Raw genomic sequence first — 26680 nt, forward strand, 5'->3', positions numbered from 1 at the left:
TCCTAAGCCGGATAGCCGCGGCTCCGCCTCTCCGCGGCGGGGAGACGGGGCGGGTGGGGGGGGGGGGGGTATGTGGGGTTGGTGTGGGGGGGGGGGGAGCTTTGTGTTATCTTGTGTCTGGTAATGAGCATGCCACGATTGAGCCGCGGTGTTCATGGCCGAGCGAGGGCTGCAATTAAAGGAGGAAGGTAGCCACCGTCAGCCACTTCCAATCTCTTTAAATGTAAATATAGCCGCCTCTCTCAAAGAGCCCGACGAGACGCTCCAAATTAAAGCTGTCTCCGTAATGAGAGGACTGTGATATTTCCACATGAAGAACAGCTCCTTGTTTTTTTCCTCTCTCTCTCTCTCTCTCTCTCACACACACACTCTCTCTCTCTCTCACACACACTCTCTCTCTCTCTCTCTCTCACACACACTCTCTCTCTCTCTCTCTCTCACACACACACTCTCTCTCTCTCTCTCTCACACACACACACACTCTCTCTCTCTCTCTCACACACACACACACACACACTCTCTCTCTCTGTTTCTCTCTCTCTCTCTCTTTTCCATCTTGCTCTGTGTGTAAGCACCGGGTGCCAGGCAGTGTCTCTCTGTGAGATGTTTTAATTAGTCTGAATTCTGAGGCGGCAGCAGCGGGCTGGGCAGACGCAGCGTTTCGACCGTGGTCAGGCTGCCCTCTCTCCCTCTCCCTCTCTCTGCCCTGCCCCTGCCCCGACCTCTACACCTACCCCTACCCCTTCCCCTGCCTCTACCCCTTCCCCTTCCCCTGCCCCTACCCCTGCCCCTTCCCCTACCCCTTCCCCTGCCCCTACCCCTACACCCTCCCCTGCCCCTGCCCCTACCTCTACACACCTCTACCCCTACCCCTGCCCATCTAGCCCTGGCCCACCCATCCCCTGCCCCTACCCCTTTGTGTTTCTGAGTGGCATTATTTTGAATCCCTATTGGCCCAGAGAACTCGTCGGTGGCGACCGTTGAATCTCTCGTTCAGCATCGCTGCATCTCTTCCACCACTCCAGACTCCTTATGTGCCTCCATCATGTTTTGCTTTGTGTTTTGTTTTCTGAAATGCCCTTATTTTGTCTGGCGTCTGGCCTTTTCCTTTAGAGCTTTCTATTTTCCCCATGGCCCTGAGCTGTAATAATGGATTTTAATTCATAGTTCAGTCTGAATCATGATGGAGTCGTTTACGCACTTGAATTTGAAGAATGTCACTGATTGCAAAGGGAGAATCTGTTTTATCATTTTTTGGGAGAGACTGAGTGGTGGAACACTGCAATGCTTCTTTGTAGATCATTTCCTCTGATGTGATTTAATTCACTGGTTATTATCTGTGGCGTTTAAGAGCGAAGGGGGGGTGTGCTATGTGTACAGTGGTCTTTTCCAGTCTGCTCTAAACTTCTGCTTGTATATGGTTAGAGGGTCACCTCTGGTTGTCTTTTCCCCACTGTTACTAGAGCAGAGATTAACTGTGTTCTCTCTGGCGGTATGGGATGCGTTGGCTTGACTTCTGCTGTTTCTCTTCCCCCAGCTATCTCCCCTGGTTTGAAGTGTTCTACAAGCTCCTCAACGTCCTCGCCGACTACACCACCAAAGGCCAGGTCAGTACGGCTCGACATCCAGATATGGAACCGCGCGGTGCTTGGTCCCGCAGCTCCGGACCAAACAAACTCTCCCCTCGACGGGCTGATTCTCCCCGTCCGGTTTGGCCCACGCGAAACCAGCGGGAAGGTCTGAGTCACCGCGCTCGTTTGGTTTTTTTTTTGCTGACAGGGACTCATTAAGATGCATTATTCAGACCGCGCGCGGAAATTATGGATCCCGCGCATTGGGGGGGAAGAATTCGGTCGTGTGTTGATGTTTTGGGCCGAAGGCGGGCCTCCGGGCTCAGCGCCGGGTGCGTTCCAGTTTAAGACGGTCAATTATCTGGAAGCGGCCCCGCAAAGAAGCGCGAGCCGCTGTTTATCCAAATTACCCTCGGATCGCGTCCCATTAGCAGCGTTTACCAGGTCAGCTCTGACATGCGCTGGCGAAGCCGAATCTGCTGCGTTACCGCTGCCGCTGCGTCCCCGCTGTCCTCGGACCGTTAGGAAGTTGACCGGCAGGAGTTAGTGCTGTGTGGCGTGAGCAGCGGCGTGGACCGCGTTTAGTGGTTATTGAAAACCGCTGTGAGCTCTGCTTGCCCCCGTCTGCTCATGAGGTTCAGTCCTCTGAGGCTCAGCTAGCGGACCAGAGAGCGAAAACGAGCAGAAGTTTCCAGCGTCCGCTCTGGGGCAGAAAACACACTCGGCTACTCCACATTTGAATAGAAAAAGGAAATTGGGGTTGTGAATTGGTTAGAAACTGCACAACCCTTTACAGTGTGTATTTAATAGCTATGGATATTAATGGGAATGTTTTGTTGGAGCAGGTCTAAGCTGGCGAGCTTTCCACACTGTACGGTACAGTATGTCGATGGCCTGCACAGTGCATTATGTGTGTGACCCCGCTCTCTGAGTACCTCAATATAGCTCTTTAGCAATCAGAAGCGCATTGAGCTTCATTCGTTTTGCTCTGACTGGCTTCTCCTCAGCCGGAGCGCTCGAGCACTGTGACATGGCAGGTCACGTGACTGCGGCGGCGGCCTGCCCCGCACGGCGCACAGCCCTGGTGCGGTGGAGCCCCGGTCATTACGGTCGGCCCGGGGGCTGTCTGACCTGGACGAGTTTCCCCCTGCCCCCGTCAGGCTCGCGCGCCCGGCTGTCCGGCGCGCTCCCTCCCGCCCCGCGCCCCCCCACCATTTTAATATTTAACTGTGGTGTGCCACCAAGGCGCTGTCAGCCCTGTCAGCTCCTGACAGACGTCGCCCTCCCCTTAACCTGGAAGACGCTCGCTGCCAAGAGTCACGTCCGACATCTTCCTTTTGCTTTTTTTTTTTTTGGGAAAAGTAGGCAGCGTGTCATTTTTTTTGAACGGCTCCGTATGTGAGGTAATTCCCTTAGTTCGCTGGGTGTGGGTGTGCCCTCTGGCTCACGGTGTACGTTGTGAGACTAATGGGTGCAGGTGAACTGGCCCAGGGCTTGTTATTACCGCCTAACGTTACCACACCTTCTCCCCTGTCCGTACACCATTACAGGTATCCGTTTGGAAGCAAGGCATGCAGATTCCTGGTATATAACAGTGTGTGGTGAGGATTGTGGAGGAATATTCCGGATGGTTCTTGCGTTTCATGTGGCGATGAGATAAGCCAGTCCTTGAGAGAGCTCCGGTCGAGTAAAACGTAAAGCTCTCAGTATATAACTCTTTCATATCGTGAATATAAATCAAAGGACTTTTTGATTTAAAAAAAGGTTCTGCAGAGTAATTAACAGAAAGAGATGAGTTTTGTCCTTTAAGCTTTTAATCCTGTGCACCAGTGGTGCTCTTTCCTGGGTGAGTCTTAGGCTCTGTAATTGGGGATCTTTGATTAGGAGGCAGATTTCAAATCCTCTTCCCCTGCTCTCCTGGTTATTTCTCCCGTGACTGACGCAAGTGGCCGCCGTTTCCGTGCAACACGTACACCGCGGGTCTCCCCGAGGAATGCCTGTGACGCCTGTGTGTGTGTGTGTGTGTGTGTGTGTGTGTGTGTGTATTTCAGGACAGCCAGTGGAAGGAGCTGCTGGAAAGACTGCATACACTTCCCGTCCCTGAGCCAGGCGTGCCTGTTCATCTTAGTGTGGTGAGAGTTCTCTTCAGCTCATCACCCCTCCACCCCTCTGTCACTCCATCTCTCCATCCAGTCCTCCCCATGCCATTCCCCACTGTGAAGGAGATTGTCTTTCTTTTTTTGTTTTTTATGTTCTTTATATAGAGCCTTATCATAACTGCAGATTTTTTTCCCCAACACTTGATGTTGAGTAAAAATGTATATTCCACAAAGACCATTTAAAACTCTCTAACCTTAGCACTTTTATAGAGGACTGAAATATGTGTTGGGATTTAACAATGTGTATGGTGCCAAATGGCCACATGGTGGTGCTATAGCAGACAGTTGAAAATACAAAATATTGATGTATAGAAATCTGGACCTCTTTGACTCTTTGAGTCATGAGATTAGGTATGTGGATTCCTTTCCTCTCACAGAAAAAAACCTTGCCTCAAAATCCCCCATATTGAATTTCAGCATGATTGATGTTTTGCAAAAAGGATAAGACAAAATGATATCCTTCTGTGATTTGTTCTTTGGACATTATTTAGAAGTTATTGGTGCTTGTAGCTATGTTCATCAATGATGAGCTGGGGAGGGTATTAGCTGGTACATTTTAGATATATCATGGGGGGGGGGGGGTGGGGGGGAATTAGCTTCTCGTGTGGAAAGTCAGTTAATAATCTCCAGACACTAGGGTTAATACTTTCACTGACTGTTACCTTTCATGACTACAGTGAGTTTTAACATATCGTACAAAAGATGGAGCCTCCTACAGATCAGTGCCTCTTGTAACTGTACTGAGATACTGGTTTGAAGTAATCCAGAGTGAAGAGTGCCCCCTACTGTCCCATCAAAACAACTTTCAAGAACCTTCCTGCTAGCCAGTCCTGCTAAGCTCCCGCCATTTGGCATGAGAAAGCCTTGTCGTGTTGTATATAGATTTTTGTTCTTTGGTGGGGGGGTGTGTAGGCTTAGTAATATTTAATAGGACAAAGGTGTGTTGTAACCAACCCCCCCACCCCCCTGCTCTCCCTCGTCCTGGTTTATAATGTGAGGTATGATGAGTATCTGGGGGCCCACAAGCGGGCCGGTGTTGGACGTCTCCTCTGCGGGGGCCACCGCACCCCGCCGCCCGCTCAGTGTGAGGGGCTTATCCTCACCGCCGGCCGCCCTAATGCCAGCGGACAGGTAGCGGCTGTGGACTCCCGCCGGGTCAGCGGCGGGCTCAGCGGATGACGGTGGAGGGGGGGGGGGGGGGGGGGGGGGGGGGGGGCGGCATACCCGTCTGACCCCAGAGGCCAGCGCCTCTCTGGGGTTCTTAGGCACGACGGGATATTTTCAGCTGTTTCTTCGTATCGATGGTTTAAAGGAATGCTTCAGGTCTACCTCACCCCCTTCCCCCTCACCCCCTCCACACACACACACACACACACACACATTTCACGGGCAGCCGAGCGGGACGAGGATATCAGAGCTGTGCTGAGGGAGGGCTTTGTCTCCGCGCTCCGTGCCTCGCCCCCGTGCCCCAGGTGTCTGTGGGACGGGAGCAAGTGTGCGCGTCACGTCATCCATTCTGCACCGTTTGCAGCAGCAAGGCAGTGGAACGAGCTCGAGTCAGTCATCAGCCCGTCTTATCGTACCCGGAGTCCGTCTGCTCAGTACAGAAGCGATGGGACGGGCTTCAGGATGTGATAATATGGACTTTAGGCATCTAAAGTAAGCACCTCCAGGAAATGCTTCAGACAAAACCATAGTTGTTTAAATGACACATTCTTTATTTCTCTTCTCCTCAGCATTCCTATTTCACTGTGCCTGACATCAGAGAACTGCCCAGCATACCAGAAAACGTGAGTGCCACCCCCCCCCCCCCAGCTCCCCCCCTCCCGCCCACCCCCCCACCCCCCACCCCCCCCCGCCCCACACCGTGCGGCAGTATTGATGGAAGCTGTGAAAGCAGCGCAGACGCGCACCAAAGAGCGTCTCGGCGTCAGGGGGACGCGGTCAGAGCGGGGAGGCCCCGCCCTCCTTTCACCGCGCGCACGGGGTCGTCTGCATAACACGCGGCCGGCCGCTTTCGCTGTTCAGCTTTCCTTCTGTCGGCGCCGCGAGGGTAAACGACTGAAGTCGGCGGAATCGATGGCGGCCCCCTTTATTTCCGATCCCCGGCAGGGAAATGAAACCAGCCGGCGGGTCGCGGGGCACTGCGCGCTTCTGAGCGCGCTCGGGCTGGAGCGCGTGTTTCGCCGCGCGGCGCGGTAAAAGCTCTGAAGCCGTTGCGGAGACGGAGACACGCGCACGGAGAGAGAGATGCTCTTTGCGTCCTCTCTTAAAGGTCTTAAACTGACTGCGCCTTTTCAGATCAGAAAGCTGCTGCAGCTCTGCTGCTATTGGTCACGCGCGTGTGCATGCTCATGCTCGGGTGAGTATAAGTGACATGTTGAGATGCAGAACTGTAGGATTGGCATCCATGTCTGCCACCACACACACACATACACGCACACATGTATGCAAGCACACACACACAGGCAAGCACACCTAGTATCATAAATTCAGGCTTCTCAATAACGTTGCAGCTTTAGATCGGGAAGGTGTTGCCTAATGTTCCAAGTCTCTGAACTACAATGGTGTGTTACACCCATTCCACTGTAGGGGGGGCTGTTTGCTGTAAAACTTACTTTAGCTCCTCCCTAAAAAGATAATCAATTAAATGAAAAGTAAATGAAGTTTGCACAGTAAAACGGAATTTGTTACTCTCTCTTGCTTGCTGGCCCTTGAAATTAACCTGTCAGATAGTGCCTCTGCATTGGTGTGAATGTGCTTATGCATTATTGATGTTCATAGATGTCTTCACTGTGCTCACCACTGACTTCTGCCTCTTTTTCTTTGTTCCTTTGCAGAGAAACCTAACAGAATATTTTGTAGCGGTAGATGTCAATAACATGCTTCATCTGTATGCTAGTATGCTTTATGAACGTCGAATCATCATCTGCTGTAGCAAACTAAGCACTGTAAGTAGAACCTCCTCTTCTCTCATCTCTGTCTGTGTGTCACGGGGTGCTGGTTGGTTGCTGGATGATTTGTGTCAAAGGTTCGCAGCTTTTGATTGGGTGCTTGAATATCAGCAACCCAGCATTCTACTGAATTTGATTGGGCGTTTAATGATCAGTACTCCATCCCACAGCTCGTGATTGGATGCTTGACTATCATCATCCTGATCCACAACGTGCAGCTAGGTGCTTTAAGATCAGCTTGCTGATGTGTGATTGTAACTAAGGATTTTATTTTTGTACGGTCATGATGGAAACCAGTCGATTCTGATTACACATAAAAGCTTTTAATCTATGGTATGAAAAATGATTTCCATTCTCTGTGCAGTTCCAGCGAGCATTTTCCTATTCTTGTTTTCAGTGGACGCAAGCTCTTTTATTAAATCTCTCATTTTGCATCATCCCACATGACTGCCAGGTCCATTAATGTTGTTTTTTTTCTTTTCCCTTCCTTCTGTGTGTTTGCCGAGCGCATTCCCTGCCTGCGCCCCCTCTCTCAAAAAAAAAAGTTTTGTTTCTGTCATATTTCGGGTAAATGCGTCCGTCTCTTCACCCTCCTCGCCGAGCTGTCATTTGTTCCCCTGATGGAGGGAAGAATGTTACTCGAGTCCCATCAGACGCGTCGAAATTAAAGTGCGGGCTCCAAAGTGCTATCCGCCTCTCTCCATCAATGCGGCAAGACGTGACTCAAGGCTCCTGTCTCTGTGAGAAGCATAATAGGAGAATCTTTGTCAATATCATTGAAATGTGGTGCATCAAACGAGAAAGCCGCCCAGTTTCTTTAACCTGTTAATGTGTATTGATTTTGGCTGTCTGAGTAGGGGCCGTAAGTGGAGCAAGCTTTAGGGTGTTTCTAACAAACTCGCTGGCCTGACTGCTCAGCACTCGAGAAGCAGTTTTTTTTTCTGTCTTTTTTTTTTCCCCCCTCGGCTAAGCTGAAAGCAGGGGAAGTACGGAGAGTATTCAACTCCGCGCGGTAGATCAAGTGTGAACGTAAAATTCCGCGTTGAAAATTTGGCCGTTGTGTACTTTAGTACAGAGGATGCATCACGATGCATTAGTGGTCTGAGAACCAAGAAAGATAAAGGAGAGCAAACCTTTCTAAATTTTTTTTTAGAAAACTGTATTTTTAAACTGGAGTGTGCAAACTGTTAAAGTGTGCTGGGAAATGACCTACATGCCACAAAGAAAACGGTGCTGTCACAGTGACGTGTTTCGTCCACAGACTTCATCACGCTGCGTAAAGGTTTTACCAGAACGACCAGGTGACTCCCGGAAGCCATACAGGAAAGGGGATTGGGAAATGCTGATCACAAGGGGTCACATACGACAGCCTGTCAAAAGAAGCACCAAGAAGCGATACAGATACAAGCAAGAAATGTACAAAAAAGAACAAGTGCAGAAATTCTGTATGACAGAAAACATGAACAATATATGCATATGTATAATTTATACCATGTGTAATTTATAATGTGAAGTTCAGAATCAGAAGACATATGGAAGCCCTATGAGTGGCTTCAGAAAATGCTATAATGTGTGCAGGTGGTGGGCTGGGGTGGTATTCATCTACACGCTAGCTGTAGAGACCCTGTTGCTCCTGCTTCAGGCCCTGTCACCGTGGCACCGATCGGACATCCGGCAGTGGTCGTCTCTCTGTTCTGTGTTACAGAGCGGCCTTACCTCACCCCGCTTCGGTCGTGGACATGCCCGGGCTTGCCCAGGCTCGCCTGGATGTATCGCGGCACGCTCGGACACACGCAGGCACACCTGAACACTCCGGGTCATGTTTGGCTGCTCATCCGGACAACCCACGACTGCTAGCGTGTTGGCAGAAGCCCTTAACACCCTCACTGCTGCCCTCTGTGGATTTCTGCAGTCTTTAATTTCAGGTCTTTCCTCGTGACTGTATTGTCATGTCCGCATTCCCTCCACAATATAAGGGAATACTGCAACGTTTATGGCAACACGCAGCTTTTAAACATGCCTGGAATGTCCGCTTTCCCATTCGTGGTGGGACAGGGTTTATAGAGAGGGAGTGCACTCAGCCTGAGAGCTGGCTAGTCGATGATAAGTGCACTGTGGGATAGGAGCATTACTAACATTTAACGACAGCCAGTTGGTTTTTTTTTTACCAGATAGTGCACATGAGGTGGACACATGGGTAGTCTGAACCCCCCAGCACTGGCATCTTTTACCCCAGACTACCAATCTTACTGTCATGTTCTGCTGGAGGTTGTCCTTTGAATTCAAGTTTATGAACAGACCTAATGAAGTTTGTGAAGACTGCTTGATTCTGTCTATATCCCAGTGCTCTGCAGCCTTTGAAATGTTCATGACTACGCTTCGGTTCTTAATCTTTAAAGTGTCCCCTTAGTTTTATTTTAAATTAGCAGCCCACTACCTGTTTTTGACTAATATTCATCAAGTTCAGATATATTAGTTTCAAGTTCAGATGTCAGCTAATGTTGTAAATAATAGCAACAGTTTTCCTATACATGTGATGTCATCTGTTGGTAAGCAAATTTTTTCACAAAACATTTTTTTACCTTTTCATTTCCCATACTGGTCATAATTATAAAAAAAATATATATAAAATATAGATACATAGCCATTATATGGCAAAAGTGTCACAACCACGTTGTTCACCAGTTTCATTGTCAGTCTGTCAAGTTTTAGTGTAACTAAATATTAGATATTAGTCATCTGTATGCATTGTGATAAAGCATTGTTGGTTACTTAAGTTTGCATACCAGCTCCTGTAAGCAAGATAAGTTGGGACTACTGTCCAACTTTTTTATGCGTTAAGAAAATTTGTATTGATATTAATTTAATTGAACCTTTTCTTCTTGGCATTATTTTCCTACCTATTCAGTTTCTGTCGTCACTATCAGCAGGGGAAGTCATGTACCCCTTTTGTTCAAGACAAATTTGTCTCATACAAGATATCATTTAACATTTTTTTTCGATCTGGAACCATTTTAGTGCAATATTTGGTGTGAATTCTCATTATTAAAAAAGATTTTTTTTTTTTGGGGGGGGGGGGTGGGGGGTTTCATGCTGTTTACACCTGGTGTTTTCACCGCAGGTTCTGGGGGGGATATACGTACTGTATAATCAGCCAATGTCGAGCGATTGCCCTTCCTGCTCACTTCAACGTCAGCATCAGCATCAGCCTTAAGGATTTAATATCTGTCGACCTCTTGTGCCGCAGAACTACTGACACGATCGCTCTATATAGTTCAATAAATTAAATTCACACGATGGAGTATCCGCGTGCTCATGACAGCCTCTGCCCAGAGGAAATGCAGGGGTTGAGTTTGCACCCAGTGTCGGCACTTAAAAGAACGAATGGAAATGCTTCTGCATGTATTCAGAAAGTGAAATATTACAGATTTAGTTTCGTGAAGCATTTAATTTCTAGCTGACTCGGTTCGGTGTCTGAGACGGGTCTTGCCGGCCTCAGTTCTCCATGAACACAGCTGGACTGGAGGACATTCATTTGTCTTCATGGAAAAAAACATCCTCAAGAAACTAGCAGGAAAAGGCACCGTGGAGAAGCAGCAGCCTTGTTAACCTCAGGCTGGTTTGCCCCCTGCACGGCCACCTCTGGCTCAAGAATTAGCTGCCGGTGAGCGCGAGCGATGCCGCTCCCTGTCCTCGCTGCCGAGCCCGCCGCGGCGCTCGGACCGCGTCTCTCAAAAAGGCCCCCCTCCGGACGAGTTTTGCGGTTCAGCCACCTTCCCTTGACCCGTCAGTCATGTCCCCGAGCCCCGGAATCGCGGTGACAGCAGCCGCGCGAGCTCCCCCACCCCCCCACCCCCGCCCGGCCTCGCCCCCCTCCCTCGCGCGGGGGGCCAGCTCATTTTCGAGTGTCGCGGCCTCCCGCCGCCCCGACAGCTCCCTGTCAGAGCGTCTCATTAGAAACAGCTTGGCCTAAGAGCAGACAGCGCTAATCGAACGGGGCCACTATGAGGTGCGCTATTTCCCGGCCGCACGCCGAGGTGCTAACACGACAACGCCAGCTCCGCCCAGTCCTCCGCCTGGCTCCGCGGCGGCTCGGCAACCCCGGCACGTCTCGGCCAATGAGAAACGGGGAGCACGCAGAGGAGCCTGCTCGCAGGTTGCGCCGAAATATCAAATGGTTTTTGCTTATTAAAAAAAAAAAAAAAAGAAAAAAAAACTACAAAAATTGAGAAGGCGAAGTTCTAGCGGCGGCACGTTAATTATCGAGTTGCAGAAAGTACCCCCAGCAACGTGTGATATTTGATGTTTAATGTGACGCATAAATATGAGTGCTCTGATGATTTGTTGTCATGGTGAGCAACGATAACCGGCATAATTGCAAGAATTGTTCCTTCCGTGACTAATTGCACTCACCCATTCTTCTCCCGAAACTTGGGCTCGTGTTTGTGGGTTTAGCATGAACTGTGAAAGGCGTTTGAATATTTATGAAGATGAAAGACTTCGGGGCACAATGTACACAAAGCGATATCCTGAGGAACACCCGCCAAGTGAAAAGTTGATCAGATAATTTCCTTCCAACTCGCGGGTTTCATTATGCGTCGTTCCTGTCGCTGTGACTCCCTTTAAACGCGGCTCTCTTTCTGTCTCCCAGATATCCAACGAGGAAGTGGTTCATTTGATGTTTCTCTCTGAAGGAATACATTTCTGAGAGTGATTCATCCTAGAAACGTGTGCCGTCGTGGCTGTCTAACTGAGACGTTCCTGGCTCTTTTTTTTTTGCTGTCTTGCAGTTAACTGCCTGCGTTCACGGTTCGGCGGCCATGTTGTACCCGATGTATTGGCAGCATGTTTACATTCCCGTCCTCCCTCAGCATCTCGTCGACTATTGCTGGTGAGTATGTCCGACGACGCGCCCGACTGTTAATGCCCCTCACAGCAGATCTGACCCCGCGACAGTCGAGAGCGAGTGTCTGTTCCCCGGTCTGCTCCACGTCGCTGCGCGCGTTGCTGTTATTGCTGCGCATTTAAGCCTGCGTTCACATACAGCTGCTGCTCTTGTGTCTGCTCATCCGTATTATATCATTTAACGGTTCGCACACAAGGCAAGATTCAACTGAAATGTCTGCTTTTCTGTTCCTTCCTCTCTTAATACTGGAGATTTTGGGCATTCATGTCCCTTTGGACGAGCTTGCTTATTTCTCCTGCGTGTTGAAGGCACTTTTTTCCTTCTTGATCCAGTTAATTTATTTAACGAAACGTGACCACGCACTTCCAAAGTGATTGCGGATTTCTGACTGAGTTGCTCAAACTGAAAGTCTTGAGTATGTGGACTGGCTGCACTCAAACTACAAAGTATGGAATAGTTTTTATGCACTAAAATTTCAGTTCATTTATTATTATTATATGCTATCTCAGGCATTTTTGATCATGTGCTGTATGCTCACATTCTCACAAACATATTTCAGAAAAGCATCATGTAAGTATAGTCTTTGTAACCTTACAATAAAACACCCCAAATTATGTAATAATTATATTAGCTGTACAAATCCATATGTACCATTACCATTGCAAAAAAAAAAAAAAAATCTTCTCCAATTTTCAAAATGACAATATTTCAGGAAATAAGAAAAACGTTTCTTATTACACTATTACACTAGGCTTAAAGGTTGGTGATTATATACATCTTAATAGCCACCAAAATATTACACATTGATGGTACATGACTGATGCAAACCATGTGTGCACCTGGCTGTAATATATTATATGTATTGAAATTCTTTATTAGGATAAACCCCTTGAGATGTACCATCTCGTTTTCGAGGGGGTCCTACAACATAAAGTATAGTGCAAACAAACAAAAACAGCAATAAAATAACAGCATATAATGAAGTTTTCAGAATCACAGGACTGATGCTTAATCCATCCAGTTTAAAGTATCAGTATCAAGGTGAGGACAGTAATCCAGTCTAATCCCACCTTTCACCACTTCTGTTTCCTTCCAGGGCTGCACCCTTAGATTTTCATTATGCGCACGTATATTACAACATAAAAACAGCAGTACTACAGAAAATCATACGCAAGTGTCATTCTTTTGAGTCTGTAGCAGGACGTACTAGAATCAACTGTTGGCAGACTAAATCTTGAGTAAATTATCCTGCATAACATATTCATCTACCCTGAGAACACATACAGAGTTGAATTACGTGAGGTCTTCAGGTTATTTCTGTAAATTTGCTCGTAAATAAATTTGAACAGGCCAGAGGAAAGTGACTGTTTTTTTGCTGGAAGGCAGGACAGATGGGACCCGGGCTAGGTCCTGGAGATCCGGCGGGGTGGACACTCTCCTCTGCGGTGTCGCCCTGTGTGTTTTTGATTGCGGAAGTACATTCCCAGCATGCACTTGCTCTCGCGGAGGGCGTCCGTCCCCTGCGTTGACCTCCTTATGAGGCGACGTCCGCTCTCACATGCGGGGGTCTAACGACTTGAGGTTGAGGTTCCTCCCACTGCCGTAGTCACACGACGCGGCCTGCGAGACTTTGGGTTACTCTGCCGAAATTAAGCCTTTTCAGTCGCAGCGTTTAATTCGGTAACAGGAGAGAACATCCAGGTGCTCTGGAGAAAGAACCACTGCAATAAAACCGGGGTCCTCAAGAATATTTTTTTCTCAATAATTAATGAGATGTCCTTCGGGGGATATTAATGCAAGGTGTTTTTAGCTTAAATGTTTGTAATATAAAAGGTTTTTAAAAGGTTATTTAATGTGTCAGCACATTTAAAAGTTATGTTTTGAGTACTGTTCAGAACGCCTGCATATTCCCCAATCCCAATTAACCTGACTGCAAATATTATTTCGCAGGAAGCGGAGTTCTCGTTTTTGTAGTTTTGTGGTTTTTCCATTTGTTTTTCCTCTGGTCTACTTTTAGCGAGGATCATTTAGGTTTCCTTAACCCCCTGTAAAAGGGTAAAATATTGAACTGGCAGGGGTTTATGGGATAGGTGCGATAGCCCGGCGCCTCGCTGTTCGAGCGCGGCTCTCCGTCGCCGCGCGCAACCCCCCCCGAGCTCGCGAACCCGCCGGCCCGAGTGCGGCCGGCCTGGCCGCGGAGGCCGGGGCCTTTAAGTGAAGCGGCAGGAGCCCCGAAACATTTAAATTTGAAGGAGGTCGGCTCCCCCGACCCCCCCTCCCCCTCCCCCTCCACCCCGCGGAGGATTTAAATGTTAAGTATACACCACCCCCCCCCCGATCCCGGTGAAACTACATGAAAATGCAATCAGAAAACTATTATCTCCAGCCTGAATGAGGCTTCGATTTAGCGCGCCGCGACCAGGAGGCCCGGCTTCATTTTCCCTGCCAGCGGGTGTCGTCCCCGGGCATAATGGGCTTTGCATGTGTAATTAACACATGGCGCGGGGCTGCCGGGGCTCCCCTTCGGGCGCCTGCCGGTCCCCGACGCTCCGAGCCGCGAGCCGCCTCCCGATTCGCCGGCCGCCGTCTTTTCCGCCGCCGCCGCCGCCGCGCTGCGACCGCGCGCTTTCATAATGGCCTCCTCGCCGGACCGGCTGTTTGCGAGAGCGGGTGTGGACAAAAGGGGAAGGCCTCCGAAAAACACAAGGTGGAATGGAGGAAGGCGGGGGGGGTGGTCGAAGAAAGGAGGAATGGGAGAAAAAACGAAAAGGAAATTTATAGATTGCATTAAAATACGACATGACTACATTTCCCACCACCCTCCACCCCCCCACCCCCATTCCTTGGAGTTCACTTTACGGAGGCCCGTACGGACCGAGCATGGCCTGCTGTGTGGGCCTGCTAATGCCTTAAAAACCCCTCTCATGAAACCGGTAATTACCATAGATACTCTAATTAAGAATTAAAAGAAAGACGGAAAAGCAGTGGATTAATTGAGGCCGACATGGTCTTTAATTAGAGTGGTAGTCACACATTGTGATTTTATGAATGAATGCCTTTGCCAGGTTTTTTTTTTCCTTTTTTTTTTTTTAAACCGAGCTTCATTATATTATAGAAGCCACTAGCAGCTATTTGCATGCATTTATATAAATGAGACAATATGTTTCTGGTCATTTTTGTCCAAACAGCAGATTTTATCTCCAGGCTTTTCGACTGGCTCAGTGTTAATTAGGGGTGTCCGAGGCAGAGAGAGGGGACAGGAATCCAATTATTTCTTTCTTTTTTTTTTTTTTTTTTTTTTGCCCCAAACCCTTTTCGCTCGTTCGTTGCTTTCTGCCGGGGAGAGTGCAAATGCCGTGCAGCCTGGCGCGATCGCCTGGGTGATTTGTTAAGGAGCTAGAAGGAATACAAGCTTCTGTTCTAATTTGACTCTCCGCATTCAGCTTTGAAAAATGGTCAGCAAGCACCCCCCCCTCTCCCCCCCCCCCCATTTCCTCCCCATCACCAATATGCAGGAACAGAGCCGCTGTTTAGCCTTAGCTTCTGAGCTTTCATTATCTTCACGCTACCGCCAGTTCTTTTCAGATAAACAAACGGGTAAATAGAAGCGAACGTGCGCGCGTGCCTCTGATCAATAATTTATTTTTCCGCCGTCCCTTTTAACAGCGCGCCTCGCCCCTTTGATCCGGCTCTCTCCGTGGTTTTTTATTTCCCTATCCGCGGCGTGTTTAATTGAATGTCACGTTAGCTACGGGGGACTTCGGGGGGCCTCTTCGCGGTCGCCGGGATGGGCTACCTCCAGCGCGCGGGCGGGAGTGACAGGTCCCCCCCCCCCCCGTTCCCTCTCTGCTCTCTCCTCTCTCTCCTCTCTCTCTCTCTCTCTCTCTCTCTGAATAAATTAGCGTCTTGACCAGAATGCCGCGGCGAGCCCATGGCAGGGGGTCCCGGCGCGAAGCGGGGAGCGCTTCCTGGGCTCCACTTCCTGCTTCACCTGGAAACGCTGTCCGTACGGATCGCTAATTGCGGCGAAGGGTGGGGGGGGGGAGGGGGGATCCCGTTTTTTTTTTTTTTTACCGACGCGCTTCGTCGGTGACAGCCGCCGGCCGGCGGGATCGGGCCGCTAATGAGCCGCGCGGCGCGGACGCGCGGCTGCCGCCAGGGGTCCGTCCGGCGCGCCGGCGAGCCGCGGCCGAGGTCCGGGGCTCTGAAAGGCAGCGCGTGGCGAGGTGCCCGGGAGGGTCAGGCTCTAATAGGAAACGCTGTGTGAGCCTCTGTCATTGCTGCGAGCGCGGGCGGGCGGGCGGGCCAAGGCTACATCCAGGCTTCCGTGGAAATATATTTGTTTTATATTTTGCAGAGTGTTCGATATGCGTACGCTCAGCGCTCAGAATACATCCGGCTTGTCGCTGCGCGGGTCATGTCTCGGTGTGTGTGTGTGTTGTGTTGTGTGTTGTGTGTGTGTGTGTGTGTGTGTGTGTGTGTGTGTGTGTGTGTGTGTGTTGTGTGTGTGTGGTGTGTGTGTTGTGTGGTGTGTGGTGTGTGTGTGTGTGTGTGTGTTGTGTGTGGTGTGTGTGTTGTGTGGTGTGTGGTGTGTGTGTGTGTGGTGTGTGTGTGTGTGTGTGTGTGTGTGTGTGTGTGTGTGTGTGTGTGTGTGTGTGTGTGTGTGTGTGTGTGTGTGTGTGTGTGTGTGTGTGTGTGTGTGTGGTGTGTGTGTGTGTGTGTGTGTGTGTGTGTGTGTGTGTGTGTGTGTGTGGTGTGTGTGTGGCTGTTGTGGCATGCTGCTGCGCCGTTAGGCAGCTGTGCCTGTATCCCTTCAGCATGTTCCTGTTTGTTGTGTTGATTCGTTGTGCCCCTTGTGCTACGTATGTGTTGTGTGCAGTGTGTGTGTATGTGTGTGTGCGTGCTGCTTAGTCTGATGCGCTTACCTTGCGTTCTCTCATTACTTATCATCTCTGTCCCTTCCACAACTTTTCAATTTGTGCATTGTTCACTCATCCTATTCTCTCTCTCTCTCTCTCTCTCTCTCTCTCACACTCTCTCTCTCTTTCTCTCTCTGTCTCTCTCTCGCAGTGCCCCTATGCCCTACCTCATTGGAGTGCATTCCAGCCTAATGGAGGTGAGATTCACCTGGCTGTCTGTACAGAATATATAAAGCACATACATGTAATTGTCCCTTTCAAACTCTCCTTGCTAATGAATGCTTCTGTGTCTTGTGGTCCCATCAGTGTTGAGGAGCAGGTCTCTCTTCTCTGCTCTTGAGAGCCTGGAAGTGCTAGTGTTCGATCTCTGCCTTCTGAGAGCTGTGTTTTTTGCTAAGAGCAGGCAGATGACTGCTAATGCATCAAGTTACACACACACACACACACACACTCTCTCTCTCTCCCACACACACACACACACACACACAGGTTCACTTACTTTCCCCCCCGTCTCTCTCTCCTATACTCCACAGCCAGCGTTTATCTGTTCCGCAGGCAAACAATTACTCCCTCCCCAAAAGTTACCGCTCTCCTCTTAAAGAGTCAGGGCTGCCATTTGCCAAGACAGAAGCTCTTAGGTAGTGCTTTAATTCCAGACAGCCCAGACTCACAGTCCCGACCACACACATGAAAAACACAGTACAGCAGCGTATCTGCGTGATGTCCACCCTTATGTCTGTCCTTCAACATACACTGTACAGAACAGGGGAGGTTTGGAGACTCCATTTCCCAGTCTGAATAACTTGTCGGCTTGTAATATAGAAATAAAGATGTCTTATGCTTGTGTTAGTTATTACATTATAACTGGTGCTGCACTGTGGCTGCCCACTGCTCCTAAGTAGCTAGGGTGGGTAAAATGCAGAGGACCAATGACCCCACTGTGTTCCGTGAAGTACATCTTATGTGTCTTGTGTTATATGCTACATTTTTGACTGCTAAAAAAAGACTGAAGATGATTGTATTTTTGATCTTTCTTAGTTTAGATTTATCATGACAGAAAGTCCTCTCTAGTTGAGAGATAATATCCTGTTCAGGGGTCAGAGATCAGGGGTTTGATTTATCGTGGGGGTGGGTGCGTGTGTGTTCCTGTTGTGTGTGTTTGTGTCGTGTGTATGTGTGTGTCTGTTTGTGTGGTGGGTATGTGTGCATGTTTGTGTTGTTGGTATGTGTTTGTGTTTGAATTGTGGGTATGTGTTTGTGTTGTGTGTGTGTGTGTTTGTGTGTGTGTGTGTGTGTGTGTGTGGTGGAGGTGGGGGGGGGGGGGGTGATGGGTTGCCTGCTGGAAGTCCAATAGCTGCTGTTGCTGCCCATCTCTACACACCCCACCCCCCTGGCTCCCATCTCCTCTCCTCTCCTCTCCTCTCTCCTCTCATCACCTCGTTCGTCACCGCCCGGCGCATCCCTCCGTCGACGTCCATAAGCCACACTTCAAAGCCGGGGCCCGGGACGGTGTTCCGGCCGTGCCCCCGCTGTCCCCCGCTGTCCCCCGCAGAGTAATGGGCTGAAATGGAGGTCTTAATCAGAATCACATTGGCCCCCTTCATCTCGGGGGGGGGGGGGGAGGGATGCCATCCGTGTCTTCGGACAGGCCGTGCATCGCGGTTGTAAAACCTGCACGCACCAAAGGGCTTCCAGGAAAAGGAGGCGAGTCAGACTGCGCCTCCCCCCCCCCCTCTCTAAGGCCTGCTGGTTCTGGGAGGATCGGCTTGTTGTCGGGGAGGGGGGCTCTGCTGGAGGTCCAGGCTGCGGAGTCCGGCTGCAGCGAGGCCTTGCATCACCCTTCAGAAATGGAACATTTTTATGCGCGCTGTAATCTCTGCAGGGCTGCCAGAGCTCTCTGGGTTACGGTCCGCGCTTGTTTTATTGGTTGCAAATGAATAATCCATACCGATAGGAAGAGTAAGAGAGTGTTTTTCTCCCCAGTAAGGGAGCCCACGCAGTGCCGGCGCTGCGTTAAGACGATGTAAAAAGTGATTTACGCGCGTTTTTAAGATCTCCCCGTCCGCTATCGCATCCTGAGGAAAGCTGCCCCCTTTTCCGGGAGCTCTTGAGATTGTCGGGCCTGTGGGTCGTTAGCCCTCGAGGGGCTTTCGCGTTAAACACTCGCGTCCACCTGCAGCACAGGTAGTGTGTGTGCGCGCGTGTGCGTACGTGTCTGTTTCTGTGTGTGTGTGTGTGTGTGCATGAGTGTGTATGTGTTTGTGTGTGTGTGTCTGTGTGTGCACGTGTGTGTCTGTGTGTGTGCGTGTGTGTATGTTTGTCTGTATCTGTGTGTGTATGTGTGTGTGTGTGCGTGTGTGTGCTTATGCATGTGTGCATGTGTGTCTGTGTGTGTGTATCTGTTCTTGTGTGTGTATGTTTGTCTGTGTGTGTGTGTGTGTGTGTGTGTGTGTATGTGTCTGTGTGTGTCTCTGTGTTGAGGGGGTAGAGTTAGTGTGCTCACTGAGATCAGGTGTTGAGGGGGAGGACTGGGCACGTGCCTGGTGGGAGGGGGAAGTGGACGGAGAGGTCAGAGATCAAGTCCATCTGTGCAGAATGACCTCCTCAGATGGAGAATCTCCAGAGCTTCATTATGAGAGCTCCTGGCCCTGGGCCGCCTCCTCCTCCTCCTCCTTCTTCCTCCCCAACACTGCCTGGCCCGACCGCTCCTCCCCTTCCTTATCTTCCTGCGGAGGGAATGGGCCTTTGTGCCAGTTAAAGAAAGGAAGGAAGGATTTATTACGGGGATTAAAGAGAGGCTGTTAATTTCTCACAGTTAATGGCAGGTAATGACTCCCAGGCCTGGGGTCAGAGCAGTGCAGAGGGCTCTAGTGGCTGTGCTCTGGAGGAAGAGGACCCGGGGCACAGCTGTGTCGCGGTTTGCAGTATTGTTCTTGTGGAGGAGGTCTTTTCACAGAAAGTTTTGAAGGGTCCTCTGGAAGCAACTTGACTGACCCCTGGTGTGTCTGGGTTTCTCTCTCTCTCTCTCTCTCTTACTGTCTCTCTGCCCCTCTCTTACTCTCTCTCTGCAGAAAGTGAAAGGCATGGTTTTGGAGGACGTCGTGATGCTCAACGTGGACACCAACACGTTGGAGACGCCGTTTGATGATCTTCAAAGTCTTCCTAATGATGTGGTGAGTATTAGCCCCCCCACCCTCCCCTCCTCTCTGCCACCATCAGCGCCCCTCCCCCCACACCCCCCTGGCCCCCACCACCAGCAGCTCCACGCTGGGCCTCGTGCTCGCGGGTTCCGACCCCGGCGTCCCTCCTCAGCCCGACCAGGCGAGCTCTCTCACTCAGCGCGTAATGGCCAAAGTGCTCGCCCATTTTCCTGCCATTCTTGCCGGCCTCCCGGGCCCCCTTCGGCTCTCCGGCGGGCACCAAATTGCAGGGGCCTCTTTTCCCCCGGTGGCTGCCGTACTCGACAGTCAATGGCCCGCAACAGGCTCCCTTTAGAGTCCATTACCACTTTCATCTCGCTCAAATTGCGCTCCGCCGATCCCGCTGCTTTTTAGACTTTCTCTACTTTCCCCTCGAAAGTCCCTCGTCTTTCGCCCCGCGGGAAACGGCGCGCGGTCGGCTCCTCCCGCTCCCGGCTCCTGCGGGAAGGTGTCGGGCCCCGGGCCCCGGGCCCCCGGGCAGCGCCGGCTGGAGGCCCCGAGACAGAGGGACCCGGCTTGTTTAGGTGCATGTGCCTGCCACCTGCTCCTCAAGTAGCCTCTTAATTTCCAGATCAAAGCCCCTGAAAAGGTGCTAAGTGTCTGAGCCCAAGCAGCCGGCACGCCCCTCCCTTTGATCAATACCGAAAAACACCAGCCTATTGTATAATGGAGAGCGGACAAAGGAGATGTCAAGCCTTCTTGTTTTTGTTGGGGGGAGGGGGGAGGGCGGGGGGGTACAGAATGTTATTGGTGTATTTTTTATTTACTCGATTTTGTTAAACAGAATGGGGCTGTTGGGGAAACCGGCGCGCTCCCCATTGTTCCCGCTTTAACGGTGGAGCCGCGCGGGGCTCTTTGAAGTCGCCCAATGACGGCGGCCGGCGGCGGGCGGGCGGGCGGGCGGAGGGGAGCGGGCTGATTGGAGTGGATTGGCTCCCTTTGTGCCTGCTGAAAAGGTGCCCCGCGCTGGTGGGGACGGCGGCCCGCGGCTCTTAAACGCTGCCTTTAATAAGGCGCTCCGTGCTCCTCCTGCCCGTTTGAAGTCTCATTATTTCTGTGTTCGACTGTCCGCGCCCCACCCCCCCCCCCCACCCCCCCCCCGGACGCGCAGGTAAGAGCGGAGCTCGACATTTGTCCTAGCGCATCTCGAGGGGCCCGACACGCCCCTTCCCTCGCGCCCGTGGAGGGCCGGCTTTTCTTCGGTAAATAATGGCGGGGGGGCTTCGTGTCCATGGGAGGGGAAGGCTTTGTGGGAAGGTCGTTTTTTTTCGGCGGCACGGAGCAGAGTGGTCATTTCGCAGGCCTGGGCTGGGGTGTTGCGAAAGGCCCAAGTACAGCTAGCTGCCCGACTGTATCTACACAGTATCTACACTGTGTCTTCCACCAGCTCTGCTGTACGTTGGGAACTGGAAAGAGCAGGATACATCTGTAAACGTAGTAGGTACTTGGAGCAGGATACATCTGTAAACGTAGTAGGGTACTTGGAGCAGGATACATCTGTAAACGTAGTAGGGTACTTGGAGCAGGGTACATCTGAAAGCATGGTAGGGTGCTTGTAGCAGGGTACATCTAAAAGCGCAGTAGGGTACTTGGAGCAGGGTACATCTAAAAGCGCAGTAGGGTACTTGGAGCAGGGTACATCTGAAAGCACATTAGGGTACTTGGAGCAGGGTACATCTGAAAGCACATTAGGGTACTTGGAGCAGGGTACATCTGAAAGCATTAGGGTACTTAGCAACATCAGTGGAAAATCAACAAAAAGAGTACACAACAGTTACAAAAATATGATGCTATCCAGTTTTGAAGCAGTCGACCGTGCCGTACAGTCCCGGAGTCATCGCTTGATTTGACGCTGGTCGCCTTTCAACCTCAAAACTAACCTGGAGAGACGCCGGCGGCCCGGAGGTCGAAACAGAGGCGTTTATATTCGTGCTTCTGCGCGAGGGCGTCTGGGTCCCGCCTCAGACCCCGTTCATAACCGGCCCGGCCGAGAACAGTCAGAGGCCTGTGTCACCAGACGTTTTATTGGCAACATGGAACCACTAACAGAACCCTGGGGTCGGGGTTTGCTTTGTCAACAGTCAGGTGTTGCGCTCCCTTTACGGGTCTGAGCGGTAATTAAAGCTGGGATCTCTGGATCACTGTATAACATCAGAAGCCACTTCACTCATAAAGGCCCCAAAGTCTCCGCACTCAGGAATGCCATAAAGCTTTAAGAGACTTCCTTCCTCTCATTATTCACTTTTCCTTCATTTTTATAATCTTGGATTTATTTGTTTTAATTTCTCTTATCCTCCCCTCTTCACATTCACGCATATACGTGCTCCTTCTCTGGTCTCTTTTAGTGGAAGCGTAAGCTATAAGGTGCAGTACAGTTCAGAGTCACACAAGGTTATGGAGACCAGAAGCACAGAGGAGCATAGAAGTCAATTTATTGTGAGGTAGGAAGGGGGGGGGGTAGTTTGGGTTGAAGCCTGCTCAAGAGCGGTGATTCCAAATTATCATTGGCTGAGCGGGGCTGAGGTGGGCAGCCATGTTTACCAGGGTCTTTTTCAGAACACAGACAACGTCCTATAATGTTAGTTCACAGCACTGACAGAGGGCCTGTTCATTAGATGTGTACAGAGCATGTAGACCCGGGTCTAAATGCGGAGGGGCATGGCTGGGTGGGGGGGGAGGGGGTGGTGCAGGGGCATTGGTGTGCGAAAGCCACATATGGGACAGATAAAGAGGGTGTTTTCTGTGGAGAACTGCGATGTTGACACTTCAGAGGCCTCTGGGTGTAAAGTTGCCTGAGAGAAGATCTGTGCTCTCGCCCCCTTCCCCGAAGGCCCTTCACTTCCTGCTGGCCCCGTCAGAGAAACCGCCTTCCTTTACGCGCCTCCATCTTACGCTTTCCCCCCTTCCCTCGCACCCCAGGTCGCTTAATTCACTCTGAATGTCCATACATGGGTTTCCCCTCACACACAATTCAGCCATCCTTCCATCCTTCCGTCAAATGGACATTACATACGTACAGGGTAAAGGCACTTTATGGCCTGATTTGCTAATACCTTTAGCATAGGCAAAACATTTTAGCGCACGCAAAACTATTAACACGACCAACGATTGGTGCAAAACAAATACCATGCCCAATCATTGGCCGTGTTATTGGTTTTGTGTGCACTAAAAAGTTTTGCACATGCTAAAGCTCTTAGTAAATCGGACCCTTAATGTTCATCTAGATTCAAAAGGTTTTATCTTCCTTCAAAAACATGCACGCCTCTTCAGCTCAGTTAAAAAGCAATAGCCTGGATCATCATAACCCAAGTTTCTGTACATTGTTCTTGCTTTACCACTTTGCGCAAAGTAACTGCTTCTCTTAGCATTCTTCACTGTAAATGAAAGAACAAAGAAACGTTTAAATGCATACAAGTTGTGTTGCGTTGATTTATTTGCCTCGATGCTCATGTCAGTATGAAGTCGAGTTCTGCTATACGTCTCCAAATGGTCAGATGGGGATTTTTTTTTGTTGTTCGTTTTTGTTGTTTTTGTTTGTTTATTTCGCTAACAAGGTATGACAGATTGTAAAGTAAGAGACGGAGGAACACATAACCGGACAAGGAGAAAAAGAGAGGGCATTATTTCAGTCCGTCTGCAGGCTCGGTCACCACAGAAAGGCTAAGGATTTGTTATACGGGGTGCACTCGCGCAGAATAACGCTGTTGTTTGCTTTTCGTGCGTGCGCCGTTATTGTTGTTGTGTAATGGCGGATTAGGGGTGGAGATGTGATTTGACGGTACGTGAGGGAGAGGAGATGAGAGAACCCTGTCTGTCAGGCCGTCTGCGGTGAGACGGGGGAGATGGGACAGGGAGGCCGATGGGCACGGAGAGACGGATGGGGAAGAGTTAATGGGGAGGGGGGGGGCGCAGGAGGGCACAGAGTCAGGGGCCACTGTGAGGGGTGGGGACACACGGGATGACAGCAGGCCACTGCGGCTAAGAGATGCAGGTCCGCCCCCCACAGCCCACACAGTCTCTGTCGGTCTCTCTCTCTCTTTCTCTCTATCTCTCTCTGTCTGTGTCTCTTTCTCTCTGTCCTTCTGTCTCTGCCAAATTCAGATTCACTTTATGGGCATGATGTATATGCATACGCATATTGCCAAAGCATGGAAAAGTACAACAAACGTAGAATAAGCATAAACTGAAAACAAATGTGCGTGTGTGTGTTAAGTAGCCCTGGCTTTTTTATTTGCAGATGTTCTTTTTAAACGGGGAGCCTTTTGATAATGAAACTTGCCTTTTCTTACCTTTTCAAAGTGCGCTGAACCGTGGACTGTGCAGTTGGAGTTTACATTCTTGCGTCTGCTGTCTTCGCTTTTTTTACTTGTTTTGTTTTTTTCTTTCTCGGATGCTGATCTGTTGTGCTGGGGGCTCTGCTGTAACAAAACTGTAATAATCTCAAAGCTTTGGACCACCTGCTAATGCGAGTTCAGCACATACCCCTGTGAGTTCTTCAGTCTGGATAGCGCAGCTATAAAGCAGTATAAACAGGAGAGGAAGTGCAGCGTGCTTTCATCTGTGGCCTTACTGGAAAAGCAAAATTGAACATCTGGAGCTGGAAAACCTTAACCTCCTCATGTGAAGTGATAAAATACGATATCATCCTCAAGCCAGTTCAGTGCAGAATATTACTGTCTACCACCATCAGCTCCTCTCCATCACCCCCATTCACATCAGTGCCCCGTTTGCCTGTTTTAAGATGAAGAATATCTGACTTTTTAATTTGTTTTTGTGTGTGTGTGTGTGTGTGTGTGTGTGTGTGTGTGTGTGTGTGTGTGTGTGTGTGTGTGTGTGTGTGTGTGTGTGTGTGTGTGTGTGTGTGTGTGTGTGTGTGTGTGTGTGTGTGTGTGTGTGTGTGTGTGTGTGTGTGTGTGTGCGCGCTCTTGTAGGTGTCCGCTCTGAAGAACAGGCTGAAGAAGGTCTCCACCACCACCGGGGATGGCGTGGCTCGGGCCTTCCTCAAAGCACAGGCCGCGCTCTTCGGAAGCTACCGGAACGCACTGAAGATCGAGCCGGTGAGAGCGGGAGGGACGGACGGACGGACTGACAGGGGCAGAGGAGATGGGGGGGGGGGGGGGGAGGGGGAGGGAGGAGGGCGAACACTCGTTCTCGTCTCCAGGTAAATTAGCAAGTAACAAGTATGGGAGGATAAAGAAAAGAGCACTGCGTCTGATTAATGTGGAAGCGCGAGGGGTGAGCGCGAGCTCTGTACATTCCCGCATTTCCAGAGTAACAGACAAGCTGCTAATTATGCGGGTTTCTCCACCATATGTTGTCAGACTCTGATCCGTCCTGCGTCTGGCTCGTTGGATTCGTTTAAAAAAAATCTCCTCTCCCGTCAATTTACATATTTTAAAGAGGGCAATATGAATAAAACAAATAAAGATGTCAATCACGGAGCAGAGAGCACCCTGGGAAGGCCGGGCTGGACAGAATGCGTATAATGGCATTAGAGATGTAGATCCGCGTGACCCCGGGGCTGGGTGGAGGGGGGGTCGGTGGAGGGGGGAGGCGGGAGGTGGGTGGGGGGGAGAAAGGCGTCATGTGGGGCAGCAGTCGACACCAAGAAGCCGCGGCGAGGGATTCGGGCGCCAACAATGCCCCAGCTGGGGCTCACGCTGCATACGGAGCGGAGCTTTCACACCCGCAATCTGTCGCAGCTCCGCGGCTGAACCCCTACCCTACTGTATGGAGCCGAGAGCATGGGCGATAGCCTGAACACCCCCACTCCACTCCCCCCCCCTCCCACCCACCCCACCCCGCCCCGCCCCGCCCCGCCATTTCAATTTTTTAAATTGCTATTGAACTTTCTACGATGGAAAAATAAGCAGCGCTTATTAAACTTGGCGTGTTGGTGATTAAAATTTCGGCCCGTGCGAGGCCTTGGTCCCGCTGAAGCCTGACTACCGGACCTGACAAGGGTCTAACCGGCGATGGTTATTATTTGTCAATTTTGTTTTTACAATTCTGTCGCACGTGAACTGATTGGTTCGGAACACCCATCTATGCAGATTACACCGGCATGAATTCTTCTGGGATACACTGCCAGTAAAATTACCTGCATGAAAATAAAACACCGCAGTTTGTGTTGCTGTTTTAGCACAAACAAGGATTTACCTTTTGTTAACTGGAGTGACTGCATTGGAACATTTCGCTGGGCTGTAAAACACTACTGCATAGCACAAATGAATGTTTGCTCTTTCTCAGTCTTGATTTATGGTACTTAATGTGCTTAACTCGGTACCATGGAAACAGAATTATGAGTGACAGACACTGGGCATTATGACCTAGAGACAATTATTGGGTGTTCGGACTCATTTTTCGTTTCGCTAGCCTTTTTGAGGTTGGTGTATTTAATGGAAACAACACTAAATTGATATTGGTCGGGCCTCGAATCGGGTTGGTTAGGGGAGGAAGTTGTTTTACTGTGTTCTGGTTTGGGTCAGATGTGGTTGGGTCAGTCTGGGTCAGGTGTTACCGTCCGACCTGTGCAGGCCCTTAGCTCCTGCTATCATGAAGTATCAAAGAACCAGGGGAAGAATAACATTCGAGGGGCTTGTTGCAACAAACACTTTAGGAATTAGTCATGGTTAATGGAAAAAAACCACAGTCACGGTGAGCCGTGTTTGCACTGATGTGGAAATTCCAGTCGTTCGTGTTTGAATTTTGCAGAATATTTGTGCCTAGTTCTGCATTAGTGAGCGAGGAGTTGGGAAAAATAGAGGATCATTTGTGAAATAGACATTAATGCTCTCCATTTCACCTTGTCATAAATGTCTTGCAACCAATTTAGCATGCCTTCATTTGCATACAAGCACAGTAATGACTAGTATCAAACCCTTCAGCAATAGGCTAGTCAGTGCCCCTTATGCCCCCCTCATTCACTCTTTCCTGTCACCTCTCTCCCTCTCACACTCTTCCCCTACTTT

The 26680-nt window shown here is 50.2% G+C and overlaps 1 protein-coding gene across 6 annotated transcripts in view; it reads left to right on the top strand.

The window, feature by feature from the left end:
• The window catches only part of LOC135265082 (DENN domain-containing protein 1A-like), a 140423-nt gene that overhangs the window by 72098 nt on the left and 41645 nt on the right, over positions 1 to 26680 (top strand). For 5 of the 6 annotated variants that reach the window (XR_010332844.1, XM_064354324.1, XM_064354327.1 and 2 more), the window contains exons 6-13: positions 1538 to 1607; positions 3623 to 3703; positions 5467 to 5520; positions 6571 to 6681; positions 11475 to 11575; positions 16661 to 16706; positions 19581 to 19682; positions 24641 to 24766. Coding sequence is in view for 5 of the 6 variants with exons in the window: in XM_064354324.1 (XP_064210394.1) it covers positions 1538 to 1607; positions 3623 to 3703; positions 5467 to 5520; positions 6571 to 6681; positions 11475 to 11575; positions 16661 to 16706; positions 19581 to 19682; positions 24641 to 24766 (691 nt within the window). In the remaining variant the exon portion in view is untranslated. The remainder of the gene's footprint in view (positions 1 to 1537; positions 1608 to 3622; positions 3704 to 5466; positions 5521 to 6570; positions 6682 to 11474; positions 11576 to 16660; positions 16707 to 19580; positions 19683 to 24640; positions 24767 to 26680) is intronic. The other variant, XM_064354326.1, reaches the window with a different exon arrangement.

Source organism: Anguilla rostrata, chromosome 10, assembly GCF_018555375.3.
Source record: "Anguilla rostrata isolate EN2019 chromosome 10, ASM1855537v3, whole genome shotgun sequence".
Classification (NCBI taxonomy): Eukaryota; Metazoa; Chordata; class Actinopteri; order Anguilliformes; family Anguillidae; genus Anguilla; species Anguilla rostrata.